The sequence below is a fragment of the Electrona antarctica genome (genome assembly GCF_951216825.1).
Source record: "Electrona antarctica genome assembly, chromosome: 4".
In the NCBI taxonomy this organism is placed as follows: Eukaryota; Metazoa; Chordata; class Actinopteri; order Myctophiformes; family Myctophidae; genus Electrona; species Electrona antarctica.
Window position 1 is genome coordinate 35,656,653 of NC_136809.1, and position 25,727 is coordinate 35,682,379.

At 42.5% G+C, this 25,727-nt stretch overlaps 2 protein-coding genes across 5 annotated transcripts in view; both read right to left on the bottom strand.

The window, feature by feature from the left end:
* Nucleotides 1–3,291, bottom strand: part of LOC306921289 (slit homolog 1 protein-like) — a gene marked incomplete at its 5' end in the record, with an annotated part of 96,443 nt that extends 93,152 nt beyond the window's left edge. The window contains one exon of the mRNA XM_079498398.1: nucleotides 2,978–3,291. Within this exon, the coding sequence (XP_079354524.1) occupies nucleotides 2,978–3,291 (314 nt within the window). The remainder of the gene's footprint in view (nucleotides 1–2,977) is intronic.
* Nucleotides 3,292–6,614: 3,323 nt separating this feature from the next.
* arhgap19 (Rho GTPase activating protein 19) lies at nucleotides 6,615–21,140 on the bottom strand. 4 transcript variants are annotated; one of them, XM_079498803.1, is made up of 12 exons: nucleotides 21,011–21,140; nucleotides 19,149–19,414; nucleotides 17,494–17,574; nucleotides 15,975–16,184; nucleotides 14,973–15,199; nucleotides 14,406–14,498; nucleotides 13,214–13,279; nucleotides 12,377–12,598; nucleotides 12,004–12,114; nucleotides 11,620–11,712; nucleotides 11,138–11,200; nucleotides 6,615–10,464 (listed from the first exon to the last, which is right to left on the bottom strand). In XM_079498803.1, the coding sequence occupies exons 1-12, from the start codon at nucleotides 21,052–21,054 to the stop codon at nucleotides 10,408–10,410; spliced, it is 1,533 nt and encodes a 510-aa protein (XP_079354929.1). In that variant the 5' UTR covers nucleotides 21,055–21,140; the 3' UTR covers nucleotides 6,615–10,407. The 4 variants fall into 4 exon arrangements, with proteins under 4 accessions (XP_079354929.1, XP_079354928.1, XP_079354930.1 ...); XM_079498802.1 differs by having other exon boundaries at nucleotides 11,138–11,203; XM_079498804.1 differs by lacking the exon at nucleotides 21,011–21,140 and adding an exon at nucleotides 20,799–20,860 and having other exon boundaries at nucleotides 11,138–11,203.
* Nucleotides 21,141–25,727: the final 4,587 nt, after the last annotated feature.

Below are 25,727 nucleotides of genomic sequence, written 5' to 3' on the forward strand. Positions count from 1 at the left end.
TGACAATACCCAGGAGAGTGGAGCGGGGATATAGTTTGACTGGTGCAGTCACCTTGATAAATGACCCTCTTATTACTGGCCGTCACCCAGGGAATACTGCCCCACAAGTGTGCATGTACAAACACACGCACGCACGCACACACGCACACACACACACACGCGCACGCACGCACACACACAGTATATTCACAGTTCACACATTGAGTGTGTCTAAGCTGGCATGGATAGCCAGACACACTGAATCTTCCCCCAGCGGCTAAGCGACCATCTAACACACACAGATCACTTTACATGCTAATTGCCCAACAAGACCTTCAACAAATAGCACTTTAATAACTCCCTTCATTTCACTGCAGGGCAAGCGAGCCCCGTCTCTCCTGCCTCTGTTAAGGCCACCGTCTGTCTGGAGCTGCACTTTCCACAGGGGGTGTTTGGACAGGGAAAGGGGAACTATCCACAGAGGTCAAAAGGGTAAACACCAAAGCTGTGCCAAGACGTGGCATTCTCGCATTATGAAACAGAAATACCCATCTGAAGCTTGTGTATAAATGAGCAACGCTGATTATAGGTTAGGGCATAACCGCGTTACGCCATGTGTGTCTTAGCCAGACAAAGAGATAGATAAGGGATAGTGGGAAAAACGTAGGAATCATGTTCTGTAGCTACGTCATACCGAATGACCCTAACATCTAGAGGTGAGGTGCCCTGCCACATTCATACAAAATATGAATTATGTTGATCCCACAATGGTTGACAGTAACAACAGATTAACAGGCAATTAAATTATGAAGTTCTGTTTCCAAACGGCATATGTAGTTGGTATTAGTTAACAAAACAACAAACTAGGCCATCAACTGCCATGTGTTCTCTGTTATTGCGGTGGTTTTCTTCCCTCATCGTAAGTCAATTCAAAGCCTAATTCATACTTTGTCTGACCTCGCTAAAAAACTCTTAAGAACATAACCTGAATAACTCAAGCCAAAGGCTGTCTCTATCAGTTTATTGGGACCGGATCTAGGGACCACCAGGCGCCCAAAATCGACAAATGGAACCAAATGGACCTTTTACGGGTCCATGTGTACACTCTCAGAGTTAATAAACACTGAGGATTTTACATTTTCATCAAATGGGGGGTTGGAAGTGGCAGTGTACGGGGCCTGGTGGATGTTGTGCTGTTGGCTCGTGGCTGCCCCTCTAGGTGGTTTCACCTTGACCCCAACAAGCCAAGGAGCCGGATCATGGAGCTGTGAGTCACAGAGGGGATACTCTCTTCCATCCTGCTACGGTAAACCAGAGGATGGAGAGGATATAGTGTGTCTGACACACTGACACGCAGACGCACCACTCCCGCGGGATCATCAATAATTCACATGCATGCTCTAGTTAGTCTAGTAGTACCTGAGACGCACACATACAAATGTGTACGCACACACAGCACGCACGCACTGTCGCACGTGTTCAGTCTGCTCGTTAGCTGAGACCCTCGTAGGTACACTCAGATAGGAGAGAGGCTGAGGAGAGAGATTAACTACATGAACTGGAAATTTCGCGATCATCGTATGATGACGTATAGTGCTTAAACACCTAAATCACTTTTTTATGTCTACAACAAATCTCGAGCTTGTAGATCTCCTATTTTTTGGCTAATTCTCCCCCCAGAATATGTATGCTAGGGTTCAAGAAAGTGCTTTATTTTTTATTTTTTTCCTTTTAAAATAAAATGAAGATGATGAAGAGAGACCGATGAAGAGAGCAGCGACAGACACAGGATGCAGTGCGTGCAGACAAACCCAGAGAGAACGCCACCAAAATGGGGAGACAGTGTAATTAAAGACCGCTGCCTGTAGAAAACATGTCACTCTGACACACCACGCCATCAGATACAGCACGCACGGCACGGACAGGGTCTGTCACTGTGTCTTGTGCACGTGATAAGGTATAGCCCACACACACACACACACACACACACACACACACACACACACACACACACACACACACACACACACACACACACACACACACACACACACACACACACACACACACACACACACATACTGTAGAGCAGAGGTTCTCAAAGTGGGGTTCGGGTATTCCCAGGGATTTCTTAAGGGGGTTCCAGGGGGTCCCCTGCAGCAAATGTGTTAATATAGCATAATAGAGATAGGGGCCTGTGGCCATACACATTTTGTGGGTCCTTGACATGAAAAGGTTTGAAAAGAACATAATACTGTACTGTAGTGTCCGTTAGTGTGAAAGAGGAGCAGGTGGCTTACAGTATAGTACAGTCAGCACTCCGCTCTGCAGCAGCACAGATATGTTTATATGAGATCTTTAGTCACGATACAGCAGCTAGCTCCCATTGGGGGCTCCCTCCAGTCTAGGGGAACTAGAGGGGTTTTTTTTTTCATTTTACAGGAGAGAGAGAGTTGCAGAGAGAGAGAATTAGAGTGAGAGAGTTAGAGAAAGAGAGGGATGGAGGGAGTTAGAGAGAGGGGGAGGGAGAGAGAGAGAGAGAGAGAGAGAGAGAGAGAGAGAGAGAGAGAGAGAGAGAGAGTTAGAGAAAGAGAGGGATGGAGGGAGTTAGAGAGAGGGGGAGGGAGAGAGAGAGAGAGAGAGAGAGCGAAAGCGAGAGTGAAGTAAAACAGACTACGGGCATTGAGAAAGAATCAACATTAAGACCCACACCTACACACACACACACACACACACACACACACACACACACACACACACACACACACACACACACACACACACACACACACACAAACTTAAATTGACATATACTGTATACACAGGGCTGTGAGTGATACAGTTACACCCACAAGTATGCACAAGAGAGTGTGTGTGTGTGTGTGTGTGTGTGTGTGCGTGTGTGTGTGTGTCACACACACACACACACACACACACACACACACACACACACACACACACACACACACAAAACCAGAGTGTACACATGTGTACTCACAGTCTCTCCGTTCCTCTGGGGATGTTCTTGGGCACGCTGCGGACCCCCAGGCCGTGGCAGTCCACCGTGGTGCCCACGCAGCTGCAGGAAGAAGGGCACGACGCCGCGCCGTCAGCCCACATGACCAGGGCGAGGACCACCCACGCCAGCACGTGCCGCAACATTGGAAGTGCCGCCGTCCCGGGGGTCACCGCCACCGCTGTCCCACGGTGACCCCCAGCTCGGGCCCCGGTTCTTCTTCCACCAGGCATGGTCTCCGGCAGCGATGTGGTCCCGACGGTGAAGCTCCAGAGATGGCCCAGTAGCTCCGTCATCCAACACACACACCCTCACAAGAAGGGCTCCGGTGAACCTGGGGGAGGGGGGGGGACACTGATGCACCTCGCAGGACCAGCCCCTCTCTCCCCTTCAAAATGAAACACACCTCACTCACTCACTCACTCACAACACACACACACACACACACTCTCTCTCAAAAAAGGAGCTTTGGGGGGAAAAAAATTAAAAGTCTTGAAGACAGAAAGAGGTGACAGGACCAATTATAGGAGGTGGTGGTTTTGGAAGTTCAGCTCAGCTTTCTCTAGAATAATGACTGGACACTTGATCCCCAGGGTGATGGCTTCTGGAACGCAGCTTTAAAAAAAAGAAAAACGATACACTCCTGTTCTTTGATCTGTTTTAAAGTCCCCTTCTCTCTCCAACAGCTTTCTCTTCTTCTTCTTGTCTCCTGTGTCCTGTGCTGTTCCTGTAGATCTCTATTACTCTCTCCCCTCTCTCTCTCTCTCTCTCTCTCCTGTGTTGTGTGCAGCTGTACAGTGAGTGTGCCTCTCCTCCCCTCCAGTTTTCATTGAGTCATTGTGTGCTCTCTGTACGGAGAGAACAGTGAGGCACCGAAAAAATAGGAGAGGAAAGGAAAAGGGGGACTCCCTCGCTCGCTCACCCGCTCCCTCTCTCTCTCTCTCAGCCGTCATCCATCAAAACCTTTTACAAATAATAGCCCCTGAGACTCCACCCACGCTGAGTTAACCCCCCCCCCCCCCCCTTTCTCACACACACACACACACACACACACACACACACACACACACTCACACACAGCAGAACCCTGTGTGAACTCACATCTATTTAGTGGCAGTGGAGTCACAGAGGAGCCACATCCAGTGACAGTGGGCCATCTCTCTCTCTCTCATATTCCCCCAGGGGGAGAGTAAAAAGGGCCTGGGGCTGCGGGAGCCTGGGCAGAGAAATGGTAGGAAAAGGAAAACCTATGAGCATGTCTATTTTTCATCCCCTCTCTCTCTCTCTAGCCACAACAAATTATTTTATTTTATTACAGTCGGTTGCCAAACCAATGCACCATACTATGCTGCAGTAACTGGTTTGGGGGTGTTGGCATAACAACTGGCATAACTGGAATACCAAAATTATGCAGCCACAGACAGTGCTCACTTAAGTCTATTATGAATTCACTGGAAAAGGCTTTGAAATTCAAATTCAAATGGAGCCTGGCTGTGTAATCCCCAGAGAAATGCCATAGCTTCTTCAGCTGTTGTGTTACCCACCCACATAGCAGGAAACCTGAAAATGTGTAATCATGGGTCTCTGGATTCTGTTTGCTTGATTGTTTATATGCTCCCATGAAGAGTGGCAGGTTAATTTAAGCGTGTAGGCTATCAACTGTAATAATTAAAGCACACAACATCAAAGATGACCTTCAAACGTGATGCAAAACAAATTGTCCACAGGCAAATCTTGGCCGGTTGTATTTGTACCTCCCTGAATTGAATGAGTCATTCGGCGATAACCTGCAACAAAGAAAGAAGTAGATGTTGACATATCCAGGGGGACCCTTCACATCCACAACACAAGCCGCGGAAGGGGGCACCACCAATTATAACTGCATCATGTGGGGGAGCGACTCTTTCATTTACAATGCGTGAATCATTGGTCTGAATTGGGTTCCCTCTAGATGCCATAGTCCGGATTCCGGAGGGAGAGCCGGAGGCTCTGATTGGGCAGTGGTTGGTTGGTTGTCGGGCAACCGCTGGCTGCTTTTTTTGATTGATTGAAAATTGTATTAACAGTTTGCAGAATTACAGTACATTTCAAGCACAAACTCAATACAAAGGCTGTTAACTGTGAGTGGACGACCCAATTAAGCATTACACTTGTTTACAACAGGGTCCACCATGTTCAATTCATCAAAACATTAAGAGACGTACAAATAGACACTTCTATATAGACAATTACAGTAGAGGAATTCATCATAATGGAGGTAAAAAGGGAAAAGAAACATATACAGTGAGGGGAAAAGGGGGGGATTCAGATTTTACGCGGGCCAGTTTCGAATTGCAAATGAGATTAGAGAAGCATCTCATTATAGGCCAAATTAAAAAAAAGTTCACTGAATCTCATCACGGGCACGGCACGATGCCTTGTGAATTTGTAGATTATGAACCACATTGTACAACGGAGTGTAATGTAATCAGTGAACATCCATGATAAAACCCTATCAAGACAAGTTGCATGCATTGCAGAGATCACATTATGTCACATTACAATTTTGGACGTTGCCCTTTTGACAACCAACGAGCCAATCACTGAGTGGCCGTCCGCCCGGGCTATGGGATGGTCTGTGTCAGGTCGAGTGCTGGAAGTGGAAGCAGAGTTGAACAGATGCAGTGATGATGATGATCATGATGCCACGGGCAGCAGCAGCAGCACCGGATAAGACAGGGAGGGAGGTAGCCCTGGTCCAGTGCTTACAGCGAGAGAGACTCGCTGCAAGCACTGGACCAGGGCTAGGAGGGAGGCAGGGAGCTCCTTCTCCTCTCCCACTCGGCTGGCTGGAGCTCTTAACACTGAGTCAAAGAGACAAGATGATTAAAAACACCAGACTAGTTTCTGCACTGTGAGCAATTACAAAAGCAGCGCCAGCAATACACCACAATAATGGCAGGCAGTAGAGAGAGACTATACGCGCAGTGCGCTTGATGGGAATCAAAGGGGCTCAGTGGGGTGTCTGCATGTGGAAAATAGGGATACAGCAGCAGGGCAAGCATTCATAGACGTTTAATTACATGTGATCGAGTCTCGAGATATGCTATAATGTTGCTGATACTGAAACTCACAGGAAACTTAAATTCGGACTGAACCAAGAAACTGCGGTGTGGTGCAATCTAGATTCTAGAGCATCTAGGATTTAGAGGAGGGGGGAGAAACTCAGGCCAGTTTGTTTCCGTTCAGATTTAAGGGTGAAGACAATTAGACCTATAGATTTGACACTCTCCATTGTACAACAGCGCCATCAAGTGAACTAAATTCGGCAGGGCATCATTTTCCTCCATAAAGCGAAAACACCTAGCTATTTACCTCATCATCTCTCAACAAAATTATAACATTTCAAAGTGGCAGGTGGGCTACCCGTCTAATTGGGCTTCCCAGCTAATTGAGCTGGGAAATGTCAACCAACCCACCTACACACAGCCATTTCAATGTTAGGCTTCTAATTTGTGTATCAAGATGAAATGCATGAAAATATACCCGTCTTCTTATACAGTATTAAAAAGGTGCCGGGTACCTTTTTAACAGTGTATTTAAATGAAAGAAACTCAGTAAAGAAAGATATCCACATTGGTCAGTGTCAAAACATGCATTTAATCCAAAGGAGACTGCCACGCAAAAGGGGCAATTGTATTTACATTATTGTATTAAACATACATAACATAAGAAAGTTCCATGACATGAGTAATGACATATATCCAGCATAGATTCAACGTTGCCATAGATAACACTCAAGGTTTAGTCACAGGGGATAATTCATTGCATCACATTAATGTGGAGCACTATGAAGACACACAGGCCTACTGTGAATAGCCTATCTAAGTGGTTCTCAAAGTGGGGTCCAGGGACCCCCCTCCCCTCTGGGTTCCTTGAGGGGTTCCTCACAGGTCTGTAACAGCAAAGGCCCATTTGGTTCCGTGTGTACACTCTCAGACCCCCTTTTCACCGGTTGGTTCCCAATGGGAACCGGTTCAGTTCTTTTTGGTTCTTAGTCCATGAGCCAGAGCTCCAAAATTGGTGGGCAAACTATACCCTATATTACATTGTTTATAGGATCAATACAAGTAAATTAATACATGATAACCCTTCCACAGTATAGTAGCTTTTTCATATTTTAGATTATTTTGCATATCTTCCAACAAAATGCCTCATTTGCATATTTAAAATTTGTAATAAAATAAATCATTGTCTTTGTGTAAGTACTCAACTGGGGAGGTTTCATGGTGATAACAATCTAATATAGGTGTGGTTTTGCACACTCAATTCATAATTAACAGCTCTGGCTCATGACGTGGAAAAGGGGCCTCAGTGTCAGAGTTGGAGGTCCTTGAAATTAAAACGTTTGAACCGAGTTTGAAACACTGACTGGCCTACCTCTTCATGACATGAACGTCCTGACTAAATCAGAGATGAAATTGTTTTTTACAAAACCCATTCCTAGTGTTGTGAAAAAAGCAACCCAAAACACCTGTCCGGGTGGCCATATACAGTTTGTCTGGTGATTGAATGACCACTTGTATTTCTACAAGTTTTAAGTATGATCAAACCATTTCACATTTTTGTAAGGGAAAAGGTCACATCACAGTAGCAAGGTGCATTTCTAAGAATAATAAGTGCATTTCTAAGAAGAAATGTCAAGTAACTAAACCAAAATACCCTGCAATAAGTTAAATACAAAGCAACATGAGGATATTGGCTTTGTTGAAAATGAAATAAGATAATAAAATGAAAATAATCATTGACTTAATAAGTAGTCAATAGAAATTGGTGACATAATGACCCAGCTCTTCTGAAAGAGACAAGCAGAGAACATAACTCAATTGTCCAATTGGTAGTCAATTCAAACCCAACAGGGACAGATGCCGTAAGAATCCATCTGCACTTGCAATGACACACAAAATGCAATCACTTTCAACAAACCCATCATTTCTACATCCACAAACTCTTCAATTCAACAGGAAAACACCAATACCTGTACCAGACGCTGAGCCAATACCTCGGAAAATATGAATGTCAAAGACTCTCCAGGCCATCCTTGCAAATAAGAATTTGATACCGAGCGACCTGTGTGTCATACAACAGTTGCTTGCCGAAAATAGCTGATCTACATTCAGGCTATTTTCAGGCTTAATGAAAAGGTCATTCAAATCTGATTTGTAAAGGACAGTATTGGTAATGGAATATAAGCAAAGAATTAAAGATGGAGCGCCGTGATCAGGTACTATGATTATACTAGGAGGAAGATTTCTTGTGTACAGAAAGTGTTAAAATTATGTTTTTATGTGGCCACACCCACCAGTTCATTAAGAATACCTGGTTTTCACCTCAGCACCACCCACCTGAACTTAAGCCTTGCCCACAGCTGTTGTTGTATGATAATGTGGGAGGGGTTAGGGTTATGATGTCACTAAAATGGTGTTTCAGCTTTCAGGAAGAAACCAAAAATACACAGGGAAGACATATTTGAATATTATAACTACACCTGGGGGTCTTTTAGAGTAATGTTAACTCCATAGACACATACAAAACAGAAAAAGTACAAAAATCACGGCACTCCATCTTTAAGTTCAGTACTCTCAGAACAGAATAACAGATATTGGCCATGGTTAAGTGGCATCAGTGTATCCATACTTTCCACACAAAATGATGAACCAAGATCAGTTAAGTCAGGTCATGGAAACACCCCTGGCCTATAATACAAATGTTCTCTATCAAATGATACATCAAATCTGACAAATAGTATAACTGCAATGGAGCTATGGGCTGTTACATTGCAAAACATGCGATACATTTTGCACATGCTCCATCAATTAGTCCTGCGTCTGAAATACCAGACCTGGCAAGATATTCCTTTTGTTAGATAAGCTCATTACAGAATAGACTTGTGAACATGTAGTACATTCATCATGTAAGCCCTGTATATTTTGTCATACAGTTTACAGGGTCATGATGCAAACATTTGTGGAAGTATAATATAATAGGGCATAACCGACTACTGGTCAATGTTCATCGCCACCAAAACAAATACACCCATCGGTTACACTCTTACAACTTTCCTTAACCCTTCAGTAACATTGCAATTCTCAACTTTAAAAGTGTTAACACTTCCAGTCCATTTGGAAATAAAATGATTAAAAAAAATAACAAAGAGAAAAGCTCCCATGAAAGAAACCACAAAATATAACCTTTCACATATCCAGGGATCCCACCCACTGGCCTGTAACAAAGCATGTCAGAGAAATTAGAGAGAATATGAATAACAATAAGCAAAATAAGTTGCATTTCTGTTACAGCAGGAGAGAAAGACATTAAGACCTGCTCTGCTATGCTCCCTAGAGCTCTTGAGAAGCTAACTTCACATCTCCACAACACATAGTAGTGTGTAAGTAAGTCCAAATTCAACATAGCTGGACTAACTGAAATATAATTTGTTATAAGAAGCAAAATGCTCAATCAAATGCATATGCTTTAGTTTAACACATACAAAAGATTTTAAAAAATCCCCCCAAAACTGTAACTGAGGCCAAAATTGTACCAAAACTACTGTACAGTGAAGACAAAAACAGAAACAAAACAAATGATTAAGTTATAAAAAAAAACTGATTGCTCAATCAAATGTATATGCTTTAGTTTAACACAAATTATTATTTTTGGGTAAAAAAACCTTTGTAACGGAGCCCAAAGTGTACCAAAATACTGTACAGTGAAGACATAAAAACTGAAACAAACTATACAACACATATATATACAAATAAAACACTACAAAATGCTGAAGGCGCTCAGCAAGCTAGTGGTCATAGATACAGATACAGTAGCCAACATCAAATGTCTCAAGTTTAAAAACAAAACAAAGGCACGCACAGGCCACAGCCAGCCAAACCAAACCAAGGCCCGAGTTACATTTGTCTGCATGGCTCAGTCCCCAAATAGTAAGTAACTAAGATTGGACTGGCAATCATCACAAAATTAATGATTGGGATTTGTATTGTCATGTCTTTAGAGCAATACACTTGCCACACTCTAGTAACCAAATTTGCACTATTGTACAAGACACCCTACAAGTAGTGTTCAAGGAGAATTACATAAGCCTTTTTCAGCATGACGGAGTCACACACCAAAATCAGCCAATGGTGATGTTGTGACTGTGAGCTTGTAGCTATTTTCAGTGCATGACTCATATCATATGATGGGAGTATAAAAGCCCGAAAGAGTAAAAGCCCGCCTTGGATTGGTTTGTATGACTGTGTGGTGCCGATAAAAGTTTTATAAAAAAGTAAAAAAAGACAAAAAGCATCACTGGATGAAAACACAATGATGAACATAAAAACGAATACTGTCCAGTTCCGGCGGACGGAGGACTCATGTCTCTACAATGAGATCTCCTGGGCTGGAGAGAAACACATCCTGTAAGGGGAGGAAGACTCCTGGGGGGAGAGAGAGAGGGGTGTGGGAGGGAAGAGGAACGAGAGGGGGACAAAAGAGAGAAGAAAAACATATCTCACTCAAAGGTTGAACAAGCGCTTTTTCTTTTCACCCTTTGTAGCACTGAAACACATACACACCGTGACATGTTTGTGTGGGACTAACTAACCAACTACATGCTGAACGGTTAACCTGTAGGACCTCAAGCTGACAAAAACAGTTGCTATGGACGCTTTGGTAGAATTCACAGACACTGGACTGGAGGTTGTCTGGGCACAAAGGATGCAAAAAACAGAGCGGAAAAACAGTGACCCTTGACAGTTCACAGAATGGCTGTCTGTGTACCAACACCAAGGGAGCTGCCTGCCAGCAGCATCTGCTGTGTGCTCAGAAAACACTCATTCCCCACATTGTAGGGAATTCCCAGTGGAAACACCAATTTGTTCACCGGGGGTAGTTCCTTGTTGACATAAATTGAGCGTTGCCTCTCCGAATAAATAAGGATATTGGTTTGTGGAAAAACAAGTTCACTATCCCAACCTTGTTCAAAGACAAATGCTCAAGTTGGAAATGTACAGTATAGTATACATTGCTATTGAGGGAAATACCCAAGATTTATCAGATTTGTTTATTGTTCCAATAATTTAGTTTTGGGTGATACTAGCTATGTCTTACCTTAGACTCCACTAGCAGTCCTGCCTTCCTCAATACAGGAGTATTCAATGGACTAGTAGTCATCTGCTTATATAGATAAGAAAAGACATACAATTACCAGCTGGTTAGGTCATTAGTAATTTTTTAGGGTAATGGATTGTACAAATACATTATAGCTGCAACGTAGAAATAGCCGTCCTAATAGTTTTCACAGGGGCTATAAACCATTAATGTCAGACTGTCTAAACACAAGGGCAGTTAAAAGAAAAGTAGAACATGAAAAATGACACGAGTGTCCGGTAATATGACAGCAGGTTATTTTACAGTAAATAACTGAGAATGTGTTTTTGAACTGCAGCCCAAACCATACACTGCTGGCGTTACTGTAGGATCTGCCCTAAGAATCACTTGCACTTGCTATAAATCTCACACAACATTTTGTAATGGCATTTACAAAACTTCAATAAACATCATTAGTTATTATGTTGCTGAAAGTGGCTCACCGGCTGTAGACGATTCTCCTTTCCAGGGTTTCTCGTCTCCATGGCGATGGTGTTCCTGCTCTCTATCGTAAGCTGCTCTCCACGATTCTTACGCTAATTCAACACACACACACACACACACACACACACACACACACACACACACACACACACACACACACACACACACACACACACACACACACACACACACACACACACACACACACACACACACACACACACACACACACACACACACACACACACACACGTTCATATGAGTGTTTGTGCAGTAGACGATGCTGCCCACAGTATGTGTGTGCAATATCTACAATGCCCAAACGTTTCAAACAAGCATCCAAAACGATCAACATCTCTCTGTTCTACAGTGTAGCCTTGTACCTTAATGAGTCCACCAAAGGAACGTGTGCGTCGGTGTTGTTTCTTGCGTGAGGATGGGGAGGACAGGTTATCCTCTTCGGTTGGTGTTCCTTTAGGGTTCTGCTTGGCTAGCTGGGTATAGGGGAGGGAGAGAGTTATTACATTTACATTCGTTTTTCGGAACGAATATCGGCACGAATGTTGGAGCACGGGAAAAAATAAATCGACCTCACGTAATGTCAATCACGTTTGCACACCGTTCGCTTTAAAAAAAAAAGTTTTACTCTAAAACGACAGATCGCTAGCATAATCCGTAGCATAATCTAGCATTGCTTTGGACCAGCAGAATTGATGATGGTGGTGATAGTGATATGGTTCGCATATATAGAAATACCTGTCGGATCAGTTTCTTCTTCTTGGCAGAGTTAGGCATGCTGTGGTTGATGTGTACGAACAGTTCTTTGAGGGCATCCTCGGTATGGTTTGGAGGTGGGGACTGGTGCCCAGAACAACTGGGCCCTTCAGCGACTTCTTCAGCAGGCCTCTTCAAAGGGCCTGCAGCCACACGCAGCATGGGGGAGCATGAGCTACTCGCAGCCAACAGCTCTAGATCATCCTGAAGTTAGAAGAGATAGGGTTGTTTGTTTTTTTACTTCATCTCTAAGATTTTCCCCACTGAAAAGTGTCTCAAAACACACTTTTCAACATACCGTCACGTTGCAAATGGAGAAAAATAACCTGTGAACAAATGTACTTATTATTTAGTCACAAGCTTGTGTTAATACTTTTCATTCGATATTTATATAACATCCACAGACACATTTTCACATTAAAAAAAAAATTGCTATCTTGTAGAGGCGCTATTTCTGCTACTTTTGTGTGAGACTGTAGTATGATGAAGTAGAGTAGAGTATGAATTTCCAAAAAACAACAAACAACAACAAACGTGAACGAACAGACATCACAGAATTAATGCAAGTCAAGCACATCATTTCTAAAAACCTTGCTGTCTGCAGCAATGATTGATTAGTACCATAACAGTGTCACAGTAGTCTAGTACTGCTCTCTGGTGGTGACAATTAGCACTACACTTTCATATAGTCCAAGGTCTAATTGTGGTGCAATAATACCGATTGCAATCCTGTGAATTTATAGATATGCTATTGTCGGTATGCAACATGCTGAAATCTGTTGTGGTGACGGATAACTTTAATCCATGCCTTCTCCTAACCTTGGTCTGGAGGGTCTTGGTTCCAGCGAAGTGCATCCTTGCATATTCCCGCAGGTAGACTGGAGCCTAAACGAAACAACAGATAGGTGATCGTTCATATCCATAGTAATAATGCATGTACCACTCCTTCTTGATTATGATAAATTAATTACTTTATTTATATAGTTTCAAAACAAGGTTCCAAAGTGCTGCACAGAGCAATGTTAAAAAACAACATACTACAAGTAAAAATGAAAAACAAAAAGTATATCTCTGCTGTTGGGAAGAAACCACCCAACGCCAAAATGTTCATTTTTCAGGAAATGAAAAAAGAAAACCTTATTTTGAAAACAAAGCAATACTGCCTCATCAAATGTGGTGTTGTGACTTTATATATTGTCAATTACTTGCATGAGATGGGGAGAGGTGGTAGTTAGTTGCTTTCATTGGCCTATGATAGCGCCACCAGGAGGCCACGATAACCTGACCTGGCCTCGTGGAGACCTGTGACCCGAGGGGCACTTTTTCTAGTTCTGTTCCGTTAAGTTGGCCTAACAGCTGGCACCTGCATAAAAGGCAGTGGGGAACATCAAACTCTCAGTGGGACACAAAACAACCACATGGCCTGTATCCAGATACTAGCAGGGAGGGGGTGAGCGTTAGCATTCTATCCCATTTATTAACCTGACTTGAGGCCGATTCAAGAAAGGTCTTCTAAATCCTAACAGTTTTCTGAAAAACCTCTGTTGCTGTATCAGTGGTTCTCAAACTTTGTGAAGGACCCACAAAATGATGTGTTTGGCCGCAGACCCGCATCATAAATTATTTTGTGCCAATTAACTGGGGGCAGTTAATTTAGTTTTTAAAGCTGAAATTCAGGATCTCCCCAATTGGAACACATGGATATAATAACTATTTGATAATGGAGAAAGGAAAAGAAAAAACAAGCTCTCGTTTATGAACAGCTATAACCAGTTTGCATGCCTCAGCTCGCGGCTTCACGTTGTGGCATTCAGAGTATGCAGCCAATACAGCTTCACATTGCTGCGTTCAGAGTATGTTTTTTTTATGCCGTTCAGACAATTGTTTCATGGGTAAGTCTCCTGGTTGCAACAACCAGCCGCTTTGCAAGCAGCTGGCAAAAAATAAAAATACAGATGAGCAAGACTGCACACTCGTGCGACGTATGTTTGTGCGTGAGTCCAATAATTACCCTGAAGAGTTTCTGGGAGTGTTTGATGAGGAAGGCCATTCCATTGTTCAGTTTCTTCAGATTGTCGTTGTCCTTCAGGTCGGCAGCTGTCATCTGGACGGTGTGAGGGCCAAACAGTGGTTAGAGAAGCAAATACAGGCCACTATGTATGTACAGCATATGCATATAGACAATAACCAAACTAAAGTCTTATTTACAAAACACACAGCATATAGGGCATTTTAAATTTGTATTGCTTTAATTGTTGAATTACCTTTTGTATGAAAGTTCTATAAGAATACACATGCTTTGCTTTGCCTTCAGTACAAGTTTTCCATTCATGTCTGGCATTTTTATAATTCATCTTTTTGGATTATTAATAAATGTTATGGGAAGCAGCGGTTTCGAAAGTACTATATTAAGTCTTATTATTGGCATTCTAACTATTGTCATAGTTGTTATCATTATTTATCACACCCTTACAGTAAACCAAATTAGGCAATCATTATCAAAAAAGCATTCACAGTGACACACAAAGAATCCACAGTGACACACCAATCATTATTACAATACAAATATATTATTTACATATCTAGGCCAGAGGACGTGCGGGGCGAACATAAGGGCCAAGTTGAATGCAGACATCTTGTTCTTGTCCTGCTGCTTGGCAGTGTGGTAGAGCAGGTCCAGGAGCAGTTTGAGCAGTGAGCGGTTAGCCTGTGGTAAGAGCAAGAAGAGCAGCTGCAAGGCCTCAATCTGACGCTCCTTGTTGGGCACGGACGTCTTGATGCCCTGCTCATCCAGCAGAGTCATGTCTGGAGGACGGACATGACACATGGATACAGTAATCATTTTCACAAACAGGGACATGTCAATTAAGCACCTGAACATCGGCAGTTCAATCAACACATGGCCTAATTTGTTGAGGAAATGCCTAACGTTACTGTCTAGTGTCTACTAGTCACCCTTCGACTTCGAAAAAAAACGCAGGTCTCATTGAAAATGAATTACTAGGCGCGTTAATCGCTGGCAGTTTGAAAGGACCTCAAATCTTCTCAACTCTGCTAAGCTTAGTCATGCCTCCCCCTGGCCAGCTGGGGCATCTGATGGAGGGGAAAGGAACTGGTTGGAATAACGTGTTCCTTCCACGCGCTACGTCCAAACGGGGAAACTCTCCCCTGTCAGGTGAAAAGAAGCGGCTTGGACTCATCATGCATAAAAGGAAGCAGGAGGTCAGTCCGTTGACTGGGGACAGTTTTTAATATCTGCATTTGTTTTTTGTGCTGGTGAGAACATTAATTTGTCCCTCTGGGAATGAATAAATCACCATTAATTAATTAATTAATCATCAACAATGCAATACATTAGAATACAGACATACTGCACCTACAGTATAGTTAGTTAGTTATATTGATTATTTTATTCCAAATAAAAAATGTTATGGCCTCAGCTTATTGTGTTATCTCTCCCCCCCCCACCTTGAGGATACCCACTTATCCAGAAACCACTGCACCACTAATAATAGCAAATAACACAGACCTCTGCAAAAAAGTGAAGTAAGCACAAAAACGTAGCCTGTGTGTCACTCACCGGCTATCTTGAGATGGGCATGGAAGTGTCTATGAGAGAGCACAGGCTCAGGCAGCTCTCCCAGGAAGGTCTTGAGCAGAGTGGCCACATCGTTGGGATGGTAGAGGCCAGACTCCAGGTCCACATCAGCCCCACTGTTCAGGAGCTCCCTCAGGGCATGCTGACGTAGGCTGTTCCCTGGGACCCGGAACAAACCCTCCATATGGAGGTCTGCATGGATGGATGGACACAAGAGTCAGTGGGTACTGTACGTCAATCATTCACAGAACCAAATGCCAACAAGGTTAAATAAAATGGTCTGGTTTTGAAAAACTCAGACCATGCAGACCATCTGATTAAACAATCAGTAATCAATGAATCTGTTGAATCAACAGTTTTGGGCATATGCAATGTACAGGTTTGTGTGTGAATTAATTACCGGTAAGAATAAATTAAGAGTAATTAATGGGGTGATTTGGCCATAGTAACTTATGTTGATTATTGGTACCAGAATCCAGACAGTTTGATGAGGTCTGGACATATATGGAGCGTGTCTTGAGTGTACAGGGTTTGATGAGGTCAGATCAACATATGGAATGTCAGAACAGGCCAGCTCCATATGGAGATATAAGGGTGGCAGCGGGGGCAGTGTCTTGAGTGTACAGGGTTTGATGAGGGCCCAGGTAGGGTCGGGCCTTAATTTTTGGGCCTGTTGAGAACTCGCCGGGTGCGGCTACACTAATAACTTTTGGGCGGGCCCATCTAGAGTTTGAATGGAAAAGTATCAACATATAGAATGTCAGAACAGATCAGCTCCATATATGGAGATCTAAGGGTTTGAGGTCAGATGTAGAATTGCTGGCCATCTCCATATATGCAGATCTAGGTGATGATCCAGTCTTTTCCATGTATGGCTATCCAGGGTTTGATGAGGTCAGTGTCGTGATCTTCATATATGGAGACGGCCATATTTGGAACGTGCCACGAGGTGTGATGGACTGATAGCCATACTGTATATGGTGGCATGACGTGTCACAAGGCGCAATGTCACGAGGCGTAATGGACTGACGACATATGGTGGCGTGACTGACAGAGCGACGGGAGTGATAGGTTTCACAGGTTTTCAAACTTTTCAAGTGATATTACACTCCCCCTAAATCATGATGAAGGCAAATTTGACCTTGGTGATACACAAATAAGTTGTTGTGTCCAAATTAAAACTGTATTTACTGCACTTTGGCGTTGTAGGGAAGTATAATTGGTCTGTTTTTTTCAGTATCTTTATCTGTCCTCGACTCCTCATGGAATACTAAGAACTTGAATCCATGTGTCCTGGACTGGTTATGGAAGAACCTATGTAACATATGCAGCAAATCTTAGTGTTCCAGCTGCTTGCAAAAAAAAAATCATACTCAGTGGTCCATCATAGCATTTAAAAGTCAAGAGTAAAATCTAATCTCTCTAGGAATAATGGAACAACACATGATGAAATGACAACATGGATATGAAATTTGACTCACTGGACTACACTGATACTCACTCTTGCTGAGGTAAACGATTAGCTGGTAGATCTGTGCGATGCTCCCTTCTGTCAGAGGTGTCCCAAATACTATCCCCTTATCTGTGACAGTGACAGAAAGAAGAGAGTAGAGTACATTCAAATTAGGAACAATTCCATTGCAGTTCTGACAGGTTTCTTTGCAGCTTATAAACAATCATGCTTACATGTTGACTGTGGGACATGGTTGATAGAGTACCATAACACAAAACCTGACGTACAAAAGGTCAGTATTTCTAATCTTTTCAATGAATCATAGGACATGACAAACCAACTAATGCATTTTCTAAGGATCATTTTGTTAAAATATTATTAACATAATTATATTTACAAGTTCAACCTTATTTTTGAATGTGTGATGATTCGATGAACATGCCCCAATTAAAAAGCATACTGTACTTATCAAGATCAAAGCCACCTGGGGCTTGATGATAATTTAAAACATGTATGGAAGAGAGAGATTTACTTAAGCAGTCTGCGATGCGATTGCATCTGGCTGCCCTGATACCTGGCAAAAGTATCAAGCCCTTCAGAACAAAATTACTAACATGAATAGAATTGAGGAAGACATAAATCTTCGATATTTTTTGTTGCTTTGTTTGTCTATATAATGGTAGAATTCCATTGTATAATGTTTTAATTTGATCATAAAGTGTGAATGTTTGTACGCCAGGAAGAGTAGCCAGCCTTCACTGTACAATCGAGTGCAGCACATGTCACTGCAGCACATGTCTGTGACTCTGTGGTGGCATCACACAATTACACAAGCAAGAATATCTGAGTTCCAGGTCTAGATACATATTAGAATATTAAATTGTGACATAATGAGCATTATTGGTCAATCGCCGAATTCAGCTGTGTGTTATTTGAATTATTTCTGTATAACAGACCACTCCGCTATATAGCAGACCAATGTCTAATCAAAGGCTCAGAGCACCTGCTACGCTGCTTGGATTAAATGCTGTAGGCTACCCAACATGACAGCCATGTAAACTAACACGTCATTTAAATAAACAACATGCTTTCAAGAATGTTTTTGAAAACATTTGAAGCGAGAAATAGACGATGCAGTACCCGAAAATGTATTCCATTTGATCTACACTCGCTTCCTTGTGTCCGAAGCGACTCGTTGCGTTCTGCGGGGCCAACTTGGAATGCTTTCATTACCGTAAGCAAGGAAATACTGTTTTTTGGGTCGATTTATTAATTTGTGTATTAAGTGGCCATGTAATAAGCGGGATAACAATCAATCAACAATGACCACCCAACCATACAGTACATTATCCCTGACTTATGAGCATCCTTCTGGTCTGCTGACTGGAGTTGTTTAAATATTGGACAAGCTGCCAATCTCCCATACAACATCTTTTATCACACGATGATGAAACAGTATGTCATTTACAGTAATTATTTTGAATTTTGAAATCGGTTGATGTTGCACTACCGTTTTATATGTATTTCAATTTTAATCGATTCTTCAATTTTAATCTATTCCCAGATCAGTGGTTCTCAAACTCTTTCAATGCAAGGATCCCCATAACTCCGAGTGTGTACAAATGGAACCAAATGGACCCACAGACATGTAAGGGTCCATTTGGAACCTCCACAAGGAATTCGGTAAATCTCTACTGCTGTACCTTTGCGTTTGAGGAAGTTCAGAGAGCGGAAGAAGCCTCCGTTTCCCTTGGGACTCTCCTCTCCCAGCAGCTGGGCGAACTCTGTCCCGGGCAGGTCGATGAGGCGCGTGACGTTACTGAGCACCAACTCCAGGAAGACGTCGGGACTTTCGTGGCGTAGTTTCTCCACAAAGAAATCCGGATTGAAGATAATAGTGGGACGGCCGGGACGGGAGGAACTGGGTGTCTCAACATCGTTGCTAATAACCATGCTGCACACTGTACCCCTAATATGAGCACAAACACAGAGACAAGCATGTAGCTAGTAATGTTATGAATGGTGTATATGGTGTACGTGTACTGTGTACACACAAACACACAAAACAAAGATAATAGCTAGAGTTGAGTCCACACTGTATTGGTGTGCGTGTACTTGTAATAACTTAAACCCTACAGACGTAGCAAGACAGACACGAGTTGTCTCTATACTTGGACTGCTCTTCTCCTATACACTAAAATCTCTCAAATGTATATAGCGCTATTCTAAGTACCCAAAGAGCTTTACATGGGTCTGATCCACAAGATTCGCTACACCAAGATACCCATGTACCTGTCTAAATAGTTCCTTAATGTAAACAGTACAGTGGAATAAATGAGAAACTGTGGAGTAGACTGGGGAAAGCCACGCAGACTGCAGAGGTCTACAAGCTAACAAGGTAGCCCAAACATTTAGACTCTCGTAGAGGTTTTTTTCGATTCTGACGAATCTCTCAACGAGAGTCTAAACGACTAGGTCCCCTTTAAGAGGGCTCGTGTTTACGTTTCTGCCTCAAAATCACTCTTACCTTGTACAAATGCAAAATCTAAAAATAATCAAGATTGCCCCACATGTCCGGCGGGTGTTCGGAAAACAATTACTTCCGTAGCGACCGTAGTTTTCAATAAAATAAATATTTTAATCCACTCCGTCCATACTCCTCCATTGTAAATGCGCAACAGAACATTGGCCGCGCCCCTAGTGGCCAGGGTTCTGTTGCGCATTTACAATGGAGAGAAAACCAAGATGGCCGCCAGATTCCGAGACAGAGTATGGACTTTAGTATGGACGGAGTGGATTAAAATATTTTTTTTATTGAAAACTACGGTCGCTACGGAAGTAATTGTTTTTCGAACACCCGCCGGACATGTGGGGCAATCTTGATTATTTTTTGATTTTGCATTTGTACAAGGTAAGAGTGATTTTGAGGCAGAAACGTAAACATGAGCCCTCTTAAAGGGGACCTAGTCGTTTAGACTCTCGTTGAGAGATTCGTCAGAATCGAAAAAAACCTCTACGAGAGTCTAAATGTTTGGGCTACTAACAAGGCATTGTGAGCTAGTAGATCCGCTATTTGGGGGAAATGTTTCCCCCAGAATGTTGGGGTTAGCGTTAGCCTAAGCACTTAATTAACACTGAAACTTGAATCTGTCATACGAGCGTCATGTGAACCATGGCTAGCACATAATTTACTTTTTGTCACCTAAACAAATTCAGATTCACCGAGTAACATTATGATTATTATCCGACCTCGCATTAGCTCACGATCAAATGTGTAAACCAAGGAAAACATTCCTGGAATTATACCTGCACGCATGTTAACCAAAGTTCTACGTGACATGAATTCAATTTACCAATAAGTGAATAACTTCTATTCCATGATGATGACTGACAAGGAAACAGCTGTCATGTGCAGCCCTGGTGTTGACAGATAAGCTAAGCTAAAGCTACATTTATACACGTTTGTATCACTCTCTCAGCCTTCAGTTCACCTAGCGCCGTGCATTGACGTCTGTTCACGACAACACTACTGTGTAATATACACCTATATTCAGTATTTTCTTACCGTCTATTGTGTGTGTTTTCATCGATATCTTTGTCGGCAGCCATGCTCGGTTTGAAATTGAATGCACCGCTGTTGTCCTCCGAACGCCGGCCTACCTAGAAGACGGTGATTGGAAGGTTATCAAAGAGGGGCGGGGTCAGTCAGCTGAGGTCTGCATATGCCGTGCTCCCATTGGTCTGTTTGAATTCACTGGCCTCGTCCCAGAGGAAAACAATATTTGTGCATGAAATGTGTCGAATGCCCCCATGGTCGAATGTGGTGCATCAAGGTACTGCATTCAATATCAAATAATCTAAAATGCATTATCAAACTAGAAAAAGTGCCCTTCCGGGCACAGGTCTCCACCAGGAGGATAGGAGTGTGTGTGATGTTTGGCAAAATGTTTAGGAGAATTTTTTTTTCCTTCATTTTGTTGAGGAAATGCAGAGCCAGATCACTCATAGCATCTCTGAGGATAGAATTCTGGATGAGCAGGACATGTGCAGCATTTTGTACAAAACGGGCCACTCCTGAAAACTTTGGAAGGCAATCTTAGCCAATCAGTGTACAATCTGAGAAATCCAACAGACTCGTCTTGATCACATGACTACAGAGATCATGTGTACCGATTTGAGGCATTTTGTTCCAAAAATGTGTTTTGCAAAAATCAACCTGTTGGTGGCGCTATAACAGGCCAATGTGAAAAGGGTGGGATATATTCCTAAGCCTAGTAAGAAAATGTGTGAAAGATTTCTCGTAAATAGCATGCTGCGTTCATGATTTGAGGCTATTGTTCAAAACGGGGCAATCTTGCAAACTGTGAAAGCCAATTATAGGCAATTAGGATGGAATATGAAATATCAGACAGATCCGACTTGAGCACATGACCATAGAGATACTGTGTAACGATTTGTGAGATTTTTGGACAGAATCTGGAGGAGTAATATCAAAAAATGTGTTTTACAAAAGTCGGCCTCCTGGTGGCGCTATAAAAGGCAGATGCGGAAAAGGCAGGTAAAAGGTTTGTCCTTGGCCTCTAGGGAGTGTGCATGCAACGTTTCACGCAGATCGGTGTAGTTTTAGGTAGAAAATGTGAAAAGCTGCCTCATGGTGGCGCTATAACAGGCCGTTCTGGAAAATGTGGGGCAAAGGTTCATCGTTGGCATCCAGGGAGTGTGTGTGCAAAGTTTGGCATCGACCGGGTTAACGGTGCCGGAGATTAGCTGTTCACAGACGGACGGAAGGACGGAAGGAAGGACGGACACACGGACGGAGTGCAAAACATACTCTCTCCCCATGCCTTCGGCCTGGTGGAGACAATAATGCATTATAGAAATGCTAATGCCTAATCAAATATATTACAAGATTTGTCTTTTTTTATGTCCAATGTATTTATATTTTAAGTTCAGAAAATTAACACAAGTATAACTAAATGCATTTACTTTTCAGGATTTCAATAAAAAAATGGTAAAAAATTAAAAACAGTTTTACAAACACAGGATAGGATGTTATTATCCAAAGTGCCGTGGACTCTGCATGGCAGGGGCGTCCTCCTCCCTGAGCCAAGCTGCACCTAACCGCATACCTGAATGGCACTGGCCCTGGGTGTTACAATCCGTTTATACCATCAGAAACATCAGAAACAAAAAATAGCAGATCTACAAGCTCAACATTTTGGGCTTGTAGATTGGCTGTTTTTGTTACATTTGTTGGCACAGAATGATGAAGTAGGGCATTAATTATGAAAAGAGTTAAAATACGGAGATTCAGTCAGAGTGTGGTGCTAATATAAATGCCCTTATGCCAAGGTTGCGGGTTGCGGGTTTGATCCCCGTATTGGCCACAGACTATTATCCATGTTCATCTCTAGCATGCAAAATCTCTCTTTCGCCAGGCAAAAACTGTCTTTATATGCACATCCAATATGCTCTTCACTACATTATCCAGCACGATTATGCCACCAAACACAGATTAGAATGAATCCATGTGCATCTCTAACTTGCAAAACTCTCCAAGTTCGACAATACTATCTTGATGGAATGTACATCCAATATGCTCTTCATTGCATTTTCCAGCAATATTATGCAACACAAGGTATAACCCTAACCCTAACCTTTTTGGGAAACACTGTCAAACACAACAACATAGACATAGAAATAGACAACCTAGACTAGAGCACAGCCATACATGAATACATAAACAAACCTGTTTCCATAAAGCCTCTTCAGTCTACACACACCTGTTGACATGTGGCAGTAGTAAAACCATTCGCAGAGAAATGTGTGGTGTGAGTGGTGACTTTCTTCATCTCATTGTGTTTAGGCCTACTTCAGCATCAAAGAAATTCAATTGAATTAAATTTTTTTAAGAGTGAAGAGAGCCTACTGTCAGCTGTCCAGCAGTCCAAATATCATTAAATTAAATTTCAGAGGTGAAGTGATGTCGGCAAGGTAAATGTAGGCCTATATGAAAACACAGGCCTGAGGCCTACCATAGCAGGCCTCAGGCCTGAGGCCTACCATACCAGGCCTCAGGCCTACCATTGCGTGGCACATCTATGTGCACGGAATATCTATATTCACAGTGAAGGGGGTGTTGTTGAGAAGAACCATACGCCCACTCTCTACGCATGATGTCCTTTGGGAAACCCAGCTGTTAGTGTTACTGAGGACCACGTGGCCTAATGGATAAGGCTTTGAATCAGAAGATTGAGGGTTTGTTTGAGTACCTTCGTGGTTGGCTACTTGGCTTGTTGTGTACATGTTGAAATTCCATGGAATTAAATATCTTCATGGCTGTGACTGATTTCAGTCATTGTGCCAGATTGGTGCCAGTTAATCAAACTTGCATGTTTTAGTTTCTGCCAACTAAAATGGGGGTATAGATCCTTCACTATACTTCAAAGCTGACCTTTGGCCTCGACAAACTGACATTTCAGCCAACTATACCGTCACATGATGACCGACAGATGATGGGAATTCATATCAATTGTCATATGATATACTGTACTGCACCTAACAAGAATGGTAAACTGATGAGAATGGAACTTGTCTTCACCTGCAGAATATGCCAACAGTGATTCCAGAGGCACCATTTGACAAATAAGTCAACTGAGTGGCAGGTACGACATCCCCACACACATTCAGGCCTAATGGCAATAATGTGAAGTGAGAGACTGTCACATACATGTACACAAAATACAAACGCAAGCACGGATGCAGGCATCTGCCACAAACAGCTCTGTCATGGCTGAAAATCTGTTGTGTGTGTGCTGTGTACTTTGCTGTGTACATGTGTGCTGCTGCGAGGCAGCAGGATGGTGTGTTAGCAGTGTTGGGTTATACACAGTACACTACGTAACTTAATATATTACGTAATATATTACCAAAATGCGGTAACTTGTAATATAATACATTACTTAACAAAAACATTGTAATATATTATAAAAAATCTTTCTGTATTACTGCATTACTTCTGTCTGTCTGTTTCGTCTTGTGACATTATGTGACAACATAACTGCAAGTTAAAGAATTACTTATTTTCTATAATTAGTCATCAAATTATTTATTGGCTTCCATGAATTCAAGGAATACATTTAGCTCCTTACATTTTGCAGGGCAGGCAAGATGTGTCGTCCCGCCTGCCAGATGAGTACGCTACAAAGGCTGAAAGGCATGCATTCGCATTCCAATGGGTGATTGAGGGTCGCGCTCTATACGCACAACGGCCAATCCACTGCCCACTAATAGTTCTCAGGTCTGGTGTTTGTCCTCTCTTTTTTCTCAGTCATGTTTTCAAGTGGATTTGGCTAGGCGGCCGTTTGGCCTCGCCTTATTGTAGATACGCCACTGGTCTACGCAATATATAATTATACTAAATATTTAATTGTTCAATTTGAGCATTTTTAAAAAAAAAAGTAAAATGTAATAGTAATATTAATACTAGAAAAGGATCGCTGCAAGCAGCGATAAGGCCGGACCAAGCAGGAAGGCAATAAGAATAATATGCACAAGAAACATGGAAGACTAAACTTGAGAAAAAGACCATGGAATTGTGACAGGGTCGGTTTTTTATAGTGGGGGTCAGGTACAGGTTCTTGAAGACTCATACACAGAGTTGGCGGTGCCCAGATTTGAACCCATGACCTTGTGTTGCAAAGGCAAGAGCTCTACCTACCGAGCTAACAAGCAAAATCATTCAGTGTTTTTGTAGCAAGTTGCACAAGGATAACTAATGATAAAGGTGGGTAAAGATAAATTAATTGACTGCATATAAACCAGAAAATGTACCAGATTCAGACGAGGAGCTCAATGAGTGAGTGAAAACCAATGAAATGAGTCGGAAACAGGGATTAAAGGTTAACTGAAAAATTATTATTAAACTAAATAAACAGCTTTGAACATTCATGAAAAACAAACAAATGGGGCCCACTTTAAGTTGTTGAATTGAAAAGTCCCCGTTCAGTTCCTATTCAGTTCAGGGAAAGCAGTCTCTTTCTCCAATTTGGAGAACCAGATTACCACATTTGTGGGTGAAGGGGGGGGGTTCAGAGTTCCGGGTCGGCTCGCCAGGTCTGGGTACCATCTGGTACCAGAACCATCCATGCAAGGGAATCCTTTCAGGACACAAAAAACCTGAACTGAAAGGCCAGGTGTCCAAATCAGTCTTTGTTTCAAAATCACTGTTGTACAACATCAAATAATCTATCAATTCATGAGTAAAGAACCTGATTTGATCA